Source organism: Nansenia antarctica (assembly GCF_963989245.1).
Source record: "Nansenia antarctica genome assembly, chromosome: 1".
NCBI lineage: Eukaryota > Metazoa > Chordata > Actinopteri > Argentiniformes > Microstomatidae > Nansenia > Nansenia antarctica.
Genome location: NC_137674.1, coordinates 62,293,978 through 62,303,661, shown reverse-complemented (window position 1 = coordinate 62,303,661; position 9,684 = coordinate 62,293,978). Strand labels below are relative to the sequence as shown.

At 46.1% G+C, this 9,684-nt stretch overlaps 1 protein-coding gene across 1 annotated transcript; it reads left to right on the top strand.

Annotated features, from left to right (window-relative positions):
• Positions 1 to 576: 576 nt before the first annotated feature.
• On the top strand, positions 577 to 9,404 carry angel2 (angel homolog 2; the record flags this gene model as incomplete). The annotated part of the gene is made up of 9 exons (XM_080524691.1): positions 577 to 590; positions 684 to 1,168; positions 1,548 to 1,777; positions 1,940 to 2,009; positions 3,272 to 3,702; positions 5,404 to 5,512; positions 5,787 to 5,856; positions 7,870 to 8,036; positions 9,250 to 9,404. The coding sequence occupies 9 exons, from the start codon at positions 577 to 579 to the stop codon at positions 9,402 to 9,404; spliced, it is 1,731 nt and encodes a 576-aa protein (XP_080380817.1).
• Positions 9,405 to 9,684: the final 280 nt, after the last annotated feature.

Genomic DNA, 9,684 nt, shown 5'->3' with positions numbered 1-9,684 from the left:
TGGGAGTAATAGCTGTCGCTGACAGACATAATCAGAACCTCACTGCACTTGTTTTGAAATGCATCCATGGTAGGCCTATTATGAATGTTATCACTTTATAATTTCAAAGTGACATTAATTTGCGTAGTTATCAACGTCCTCCGTTATGACATTTTTGTCTGCACTCGTATCCCGTATTTGGAGGGGTAAACCTGGGAGATGTAGTTTCTTCTGATAAAGTTAGTTATGTGAGGATATAAGCTTTTGTGATGACAAAAACTACACAGTCCAGCGCGATACACATAGCGCTTGATTATAACGTAATGTTTGCATGACGTCATATTCTGAGGACTGGAAAATGGCCACTGAACACAACAGACTAACAACTAGCTTTGTATTTTTGATTGTAACATGTTCTCACTGTGTGGGACAAGTATTAGACTCTGTTGTGTTCGTAGATAACGTTTAATGCATCGTCATCGAAACATAAACAATGACTGTCCAAACGCTGACGAGAAGTAAGTTATCGTTTAAAGCTAAAGCAGCTAGCATGTCAAGCTAATGTTGATGTCCCTGATCACAGACAGTAGTGTTGTGATGGGTTCAGACAGGTATCCGGCATAGAATGAAGACAATGTGTAGCCAGGTGACACCTATCCCGGTGTTGGATTGTTTAGCTGAGTGCGCATCTTTTTCTCCCGCAGTCAACCCATGTTTTCTCGACACCTAACCGCGTTTGGCTCCAGCTGGTTCCCCCCGACTCAAGCCCTCTCGGGCGGCTGGAGGACCTCGCACTTCCCCAGCCCTCCATGGTGGCCGGGTGTGCCTCCCTGGTCGCAACCCTCCCACCCCACCCGGCACATGTCAGGCGCCTATCGGCCCCTCGACCCCCACAGCGTTTACTGGGCCCGACAACCACCTCCAGGGTTCCCCTTCAACGGTTTTCCTCAGAGGCCATTCCACGTCTCTACAATGGAGCGTTCTGACCGAGAGCCCCCATACAAGCGGAGGAGGAGTACAGAGGAGAGGGGTCCAGGGGACACATCAAAGGCCACCCCCAAACGAGAGGTTCCACGGCAGGCTCGCAGTGCCACCCCAAGCCCCAACTACTGGTTCAAGGATGGGACTAGAGAGCCAGTGCCCCGGGGGGAGAGGCCAGCAAGGCCACAGAGGTCAATGCAGACAAAAGGTAAAAGTCCAGTGTTTCTAGGCTATTCTCTATAGTTATTTTGGGACTTTACTGGCAACTCTAAATGCATTAGTATAGTTTATGGTGGAACTAGAAGTTATTTTGCAGTTATTGTTGTATTTGACTAGCAACATTAAATTCATTGGAAGAGTTGATGGTTGTTTAGGTAGGTTTTCCCCATAAAATGTAAAGACATTTGAGCACTTGGCAAATCACTATATACAATCCATTATCATGAATGATAGACACAGTCTAAACAAAGATGCTTTGAGTCATGTCTGCATCATAGGTGCTGTCATAATCACATCTACATTTCCATTAATGTAGTCATTCAGATGCGAACCTATTGTTTTTTTGTTTGTTTGTTTTTTAAATCCAGAGCTGAAGAGAACATGGGAGGATTTCTCCCACTATTACACCTCGAGATCAAAGTCAGTTCAAGGGAAGGGAGGACGGCCCTTTGACTTCTCAGTGATGTCATACAACATCCTATCCCAGGACCTCCTGCTTGATAACAGCTACCTGTATAACCACTGCAGCTCGTCTATACTCAACTGGCCCTACAGGATCTGCAACATCCTCAAAGAGCTGGAGCAGTACAATGCTGATGTGAGTCAGGGGGTTAGGCCCATTGTTGTCATTATTATGATGGTTTTGTTGTGTGTGTGTGTGTGTGTGTGTATGAGAGAGAAGGACAGATACAATCCTTGTTTTCCACTCACCTCACCTTGATTGCTTGGGTCTTCCCTTCTTCAAACTTTTTCTCCATAGGTATTGTGTCTGCAGGAGGTGCAAGAGAACCACTATGAGAAACAGATCAAACCATCTCTGGAGGCTTTAGGTACTGTAGCCAGTGGTTTTTGCCCTTCTCTCTGGAAACACTTTTTATTTTGTCTGGGATGTTGTCGTCTGTGTGTTCTGTACTGTTGTAACTTACTGTTGTCACCCCAACTACTAGAATTTGGAAGCCTTTATTTGACAAGGAAATAATATGTAGAATGAAACTATAGTATAGATTGAGTACCAATATTCTCCTGAATGGTATGGACTAATGTTACATAGTAAGACCACTAGGGGGTGCTACAGGAATAGATATTATGTTGCTCTCAACACTACTGTCCTTGCAAATACTACTAAGAAAATACATAACCTCCTTAACATTCAGTAAGGAAATCATACATTAATACATTGAGGGCCGGTTTCACAGACAAGGTTTTAAGGCAAATTTAAAGTGTGAATTAGTCCAAGACTAGGCTTAAGCCTTGTCTGTGAAACTGGCCCATTGTAAAGTAGTAGACTTAACGCCAGTTAACGCAGTGTTTACCACAGTGTATCGAAACATGTGTCCCGTTGGTCGCTGATGTAGTTGTGTTAAGGCCGATTTAAGCTTCTGCGTAAAATCTATGCCGTAGGCTACGCAAGGCTACGCGGGCCTACGCAAGCTACTCCGTCGATTAACGCGCACCTCTCCAAAAATGTAACTATGCGTCATTTTCGACGCAACCGTAAGCTCTGTGATTGGTCCACTTGGTAGCACATGATTCCGACAAGATTCCGACTCTCGTCGCCCAAAATGCGGAAGCCAACAAATGTTGTTTACTTTTTCTGTAATTACTTATTAATAAAGATTTGAAAAATTATGATAACCATCGTATTATCTTAGTTTAATGTCATTTCAATGCATCATAGAACTTTTATTTACAACAAACATAACAACAAAAAGATCGCTATTATGCTGCTTTGAGCTCCGTTGAGGCACAGCCTTCCAAGGAGCGCGATTCACATTTACGAGATGTACAATCCTGTTTATTTAGAAATAAATGATTAGTTACAGGGAGCCCCATGGCTGTTCATTGGGTTTAAATTATATTTATGATAGACATATTTAATGTTAAGTTATCTATAAGAACTGTGATTGGTCCGCTTGGTAGAGTCACATTCCGACTCTCTCGTAAATGCGGAAGTCATGACAGAAATGTCATTTACTTTTTCTGTAATTACTTATTAATAAAGATTTGAAAATGTATGATAACCATCTTATTATCTTAGTTTACTGTCATTTCAATGCATTATAGACATTTTCTTTGCCTTCCTCCTCTCCAGGATACCACTGCGAGTACAAGAGGAGGACAGGCAGGAAGCCGGACGGCTGTGCCGTGGTCTTTAAGAAGGACCGCTTCACCCTGCTGGCCCGCCACCCCGTCGAGTACTTCAGAAGAGGCGTCCCTCTCCTCGACCGGGACAACGTGGGCCTGGTCCTGTTACTGCACCCTACCGGCTCGTCCAGCCAATCAGAGCCCGGCGTGGGCCTGTGTGTGGCCAACACGCACCTCCTGTACAACCCCCGGCGCGGTGACATCAAACTGGCCCAGCTGGCACTCCTATTGGCGGAGATCAGCCGCGTGTCGCGCCTCCCCGGCCGCGGCTCGTGCCCCGTGGTGCTCTGTGGGGACTTCAACTCGGTGCCCTCGTCCCCTCTGTACAGCTTCGTTAGGGAGAGCAGGCTGGAGTACAACGACATGCCCATAGGCAAGGTGAGCGGTCGCTCCATCCCCATCTAAACCCTCCACCACTCTGCCCCTATCTAACCCCCAAGCCACCCAACCACCCAAACACTCACCCACAACTTCTACCCTCTCAGCCTTCCTCTGTCATACTGTTGTGCATGGTTCGAATTACAGGGGGGGGGGGGGGGGGACTTGGACGACCCCAAAAGAGGTAAAAACAACAGGTCGGGGGAGGTTGAAACATTTGTATAACACGTAGCACCGCCCCCACCACCCCACAGTGATATTTAACGATAGCACCCCCATCCCCCATCGACCAAAGGTTCACCCCCCAGATTGTCGTGGCACTATGCTGTTGTGAGATGTGCTCTCCAGGGGCCTCATTTATAAAGCTTGCGTACGCACACTAAGGTTCCTTTTTTATAAATCCCAAATTTGCGGGAAAATGTACATACGCATGTACGTACGCAAGTCACAGAATCAATCAATCAGATTCTAACCTCTCCATCATGGGCAAGACCAAAACGTTGTATAAGGACGTCAGGGACAATATTGTAGACCTGCACAAGGCTGGAATAGGCTACAAGACCATCAGCAAGCAGCTTGTTGAGAAGGAGACAACTGTTGTGCGATTATTTGAAAATGACAGAAAGACAAAATAACCATCAATCGCCCTCGGTCTGGGGCGACGATCATGAAATGCATCTGCGTTTCCTTGTCTTAGTACTTCTCAATGACAATTACGGTAGTGTTGTTCCGATACCATTTTTTTATCCCGATACCGATACCGATACCTGACCGTGCAGTACTTGCCGATACCGAGTACCGATCCGATACCACGGCGTTTGAAAAAACAAAACAAAAAAACATGTTTTTTGAACCACATACTCACCTCGATGTAAAAGTATTGCTAACACTTAGTCTGGCACAATCTAAAAGAGAAATGATTTAGTATGATAACTACAAAGCGAGGTATCTGTTTTTGCAAAACAACCTCTCAAATGTTGTAGTTTAATCGGGAATCATATTTAATTGGATCTGTAATTATTATACATATTATACCAATACTTGAATGTTATGTCATTATCATAAATAATAAGGTAAACAGTAGGACGAATCACGTTTAAACTGATTCCGTTGTCGATGCAGTCTGGAACATGTTATATATGGTCTGGCGAGAACGTTCGTTGCGCGGAAATTGACTGATTGGGTGAAAAGTATTTTTTTTCTGCGTTTTGTCGGGCGTTTGACTGACCATTTATATGCAACGTTTGCAGGAAAAGTGCTATAGAAATAAAAAGTTATTATTATTATAGGCAACTATGGGCGTCAAAAAGGGTGGGACAAGACGCTCGTTCACGTGTGCAACAGAGTTCATTGGAAGCAGGCGTGGAACTTGCAAATTCCACTGGCGTGCGCACCGTTTTATAAATCCGAATGTTGGTGACGTAAATGTTCTTGCTTTGCAAAGGTGTGTAGGTACCCAAAGCGTAGGTACGCAAAGCTTTATAAATGAGGCCCCAGAGCTCTTTGGTAATTTCGATCAGCATCATTATAGACAGTCTGTAGTTTGTGTTATCACTTAACGGCACAACTCAGTCAGCCAATGAAGTTGCTGTACCATGCTAGGCAATATTATTGTGTCATACCTGTAGTGTGTGTGTGTGTGTGTGTGTGTGTGTGTGTGTGTGTGTGTGTGTGTGTGTGTGTGTGTGTGTGTGTGTGTAGGTGTCAGGGCAGGAGGAGAGTCCCAGGGGTCAGCGTCTCCTGACCGTGCCCATCTGGCCTCGCAGCCTGGGGATCACCCAGCAGTGCCAGTACGAGACGCCCCCTACAGGTAACCTTTGACCTTTCACCCCTGTGTAAGCAACATTTCCACCTTGTTGCTTCCAAGCCTGTGATTTTATTTAGATAAGAGATGGGTAAAGATGGGGGCATTTGTTCACATTTTTAACAGGAACCTAAACTCCCAATCCCAGCCCAGTCCTCCAGTCACATGACTCCCACCTTCATGTCCCCCACTCATGGTGTGTGTGTGTGTGTGTGTGTGTGTGTGTGTGTGTGTGTGTGTGTGTGTGTGTCACTAACACCCTTCTCCCCTCTCCCCACAGATGTTGACGGGGGGATCTCCAACCTGTCCGTGCAGGACGTCCCCGCACACCCCTTGGCAGTTTTCAACAGGTCAGCCATTGTTGTAGTTCAGTGATCAGGGTTTTTCCTGCATAGAGAAACTGCAAGTTATTTTTCTGAGTGGGGCAGTCCCACTCATATTTTTCATTTTATTGGACAGATTCAGTGAAGACAGACAGGAAAGTAGGAGAAGAAGGGAGAGAGGGCATGGGCCGGATTCGAACCCATGCCGACATGGGCATATGTGTGCACTGTAGACCGCGGTGCTAGACCACTGGACCACCCCAGGCCACCTGATTGTTGATGTTGACTGCTCAAGGAGAATACATATTTGAAAGTATAGAATGCCTGAGAGCCTTATATTGCATTATATTTTGAATGGTCATCTGGTATCTGAATATTGTGTTCTCCTTTACATAAATAATGACATTTCCACCATAAATTGATGCAGAAAAGGCACAAATTGGTGCATATAAATTCACCAGAATGCAAGAAATTAAGTGTTTGATGCTCGTTTAAGGACCCCCAGACATTCCATGCCAGCCTCAGTTGTAGGTCACATCCATTTGTTCCTGAGGGTTTTCTCCTTCCTACTTCCCCTTGTTCACTCCCCTTTGCAGATCTGAGACAAGTCAGGTTTTTTTTTGCTTAGGCCTAAGCTGAACCTACATCAACCTAGTCTTTGTTGTGCTGCTTATACCTACCCCCAGTCCGCTCAGATAGACAATAGGGAACAACTTTTCTGGAATGAAAATTGCTGCCTGAGTGGTCCTGAGTGGACCTGAGTGGACCTGAGTGGTTGGAGTTGCGCCACGTACCGGTCTGAAGTTTGACCCTGTCAGCGGTGGTCCGCCAGCCACGCCAGGACACAGCCGGGCGTCAGTATTAACGCTGTTCACAGGGTCGGTGTGCCAGGGTCTGAGCTCTAATTTGTCTGGACCGGCGTTGGCACATCTGACAGGCTGGTTATCTCGTCTCTCTCTCTCCTCCCCTCGCTCCTGTCTCCCTCCCTCCCTCTCTCTCTCACACTCTCTTTCCCTCCCTGTATCTTCCTCCCCTTCTCCCTTCCGACTCCTGCCTCTCTCTCTCTCTCTCTCTCTCTCTCAGTCTCTCTCTCTCTCTCTCTCCCTCCCTCTCCCTCCCTCTCTGTCTGTCTGTCTCTCTCTCTCACTATCTCACACAAACACAAACCCTCTCTCCCTTTCTCTCCCCTCCCCTCTTCCCTGTCTCATTAACATCCTCTGCCTGACTGAAGGAGAGAGCAGAGATAAGCAGAGTTGACAGGACAGCCATGTCTTTCAGCGTAGTCATGGTGAAGCCAGCCTCAACCGCTCACAGGGAGACGGAGTCTCTAAACGCTCCCTCACTGCTGATGGGTTGTTTGTCCAATCAGGGGCCGTCTGTCAGTCTTCATTAGCTCTTACAGCTAAGTCACTGCTGTCTGTGTGAGACTGAGGCTCTCTCTCTCTCTCTCTTCTCTCCTTTTCTCTCTCTCCCCCTTTACCTCTTTCACACTGAACAAGTACGGGACAGTCCAGGAAAAGTGTGAATTCAATACATTTAATGAAAATCCAATCAACTCCAAAACTCTTTCTCTTATTCTTTCTGGAATGCATCCCATTCTGTTTTGTGAAGTAATTGCTTTGAATTGTGGTCTGGCACTCGTGTAATTATTGTGAGTACTGTAGATGCAGATTTATTTTGATTTTTTTTGCCCTCCCTGTTCAGCAGTGTTGAGTCGCTTGAGGCCCACGATAGAACATTATCTGGGGGTATTCATTCTGTGTTGTCTGCTACGTGTGGATATAGGAACATACAGTGTTTCCCATACAGAGACAAGACTGTGGTGGCCGCCATAGTCTCTTAACGAACCGAAAGTATTCTTAGCACATTTTTTTGCGCTGCTCGCGCTGTTGCGGAAAGTGTTCGAGCAGAACACCCCCATCAACCGTAATTTTTTTCTTTTTTTTTAAGATTGTATCATATGTGGTCCACCAGTCTCACAAAATCCTCTGGGAAACACTAAACATGTCCTGTCTCTCTCTCTCTCCTCCCGTGTCCCAGTTCCTCCGTTCCCAGGATAGAGCACGGCCTGAGGCTGTCGTCAGCGTACACCCACCACCTGACAGAGGACAAGAGACCAGAGATCACCACCTGTCACTCCAGGACGGCCCTCACTGTAGACTACATCTTCTATACGCCAGGACCAGGGGACCTGGCCACACAGCAAGGTACGGATGGATGAGGATTGAGGTTGGAGATGTGGTGCGTGTTATGTTTGTAGATAGATCATTTGTGTTTGAACAGGGGTGAACCGGTTTAGTATCATCACTGTCACTAGTGACACACACACACACACACACACAAAGGCACGCATACAGGCTGCTACGAACACACACGCACGCGCGCACACACACACACACACACACACACACACACACAAACATGCAGAGACACTCACACACAAACACACACACTAAAGCACAATATACGCTACAGACCATGACCTTCACTCACAATTCACACTGCGTGACCGCATACAATATCCATAATATATGACATGCACTATGCAAAACTCATTCATTACTGATTGATTGTCATACAAGTCATGATGCAGGATTATCATTTCAAAGTCAATGTATTCATATGAGGAAGGTCTGGTAGTGTAACCTCTGCTGCTGCAGTGTGCTGCAGTGCAGTGGATCTCTGATAGATTTTCCCCGCTGCAGTAAGGTCACTTTGACCAGGGTCCAGTATTCCTGATATTGTAACTAACTATAGTTATTTATAACTATAACTAGGACCAAGAGTTTGTCCTTGTCAGAAAAACAAACTGGCCCCACTGAGTGACAGTGACAGTGATATGTTGTGTTTTTATTTGTCCTTTATTTAAACAAGTAGATCTTACTATGAGTTTATTTGACAGAAGAACCCTGTAGATAAAAGAACCATCCACAGACAAAATCACAAAAGCAGAGGGGGAAAAAATGAAATCTACAAAATAATGAATGGAGAAAAAAAAGAAGAAGAAAAACAATTAAATAAACTCTGAAGACATAAGCACAACCAAGATGTGGATAACGAATAGATAGGAATCACACAACAAACTAAAACAGTTTAGATTACTAAATCCACTAACATTCTCTTGAAATTGCCCAAGGTGACCAACCACTCTAGTACCTTCTGAAGGGCAAATTCAAGAGGATGAAGCATGAACGCTAAAAGCCATTCTTCCAGAAACTGTGGAAGCGTAGGTAACCTCCAAGACTATCCCGTCTTGAGAGCTTGTGCGACAATTTGTGACCCCTCCAATTCATAAGCAGGGTAAGGTAAGGTGGTAGTTTCAGGAGAAGTGCTTTATAAACAAACGTACAACGTGAAACAATGTTGTACTCCCCCATAGCCCAGTGCAGGTCCAGTATCTAACCATGTCTCCTCCCCCAGCGCCCGGTCCAATGCCCGGGGGACGAGGACTCCAGCTATTAGCCCGCCTGGCACTGGTGGGACAGACTGAGCTGGAGGAGGTCCAAGGACTGCCCAACGACCACAACTCCTCCGACCACCTGCCCCTGCTTGCCCGCTTCCGCCTGTGCCCCTGAACCTGAGGGGGGGTTGGGGGGGTGGGGTGGGGGGAGCTGTGGCCTGGGACATGGGTCAAATACCTCCAAATTCATGAGCTGCGCTTGATTTTGTTCGCCTGGTGCAATGGAACCAATGGAGTACGAGTCTACCAACTAGTCTCAAAAGGGCAATGCTAGTGTCTGTATTTGATTGGAGTCTGAACCAGGACAGACACACAGACCACCAACCTCTCACCAGCAGACAGCAATACACATGGCTACTATCACATGGCTTCTGTCTCTGTGTCTCCACGTCACC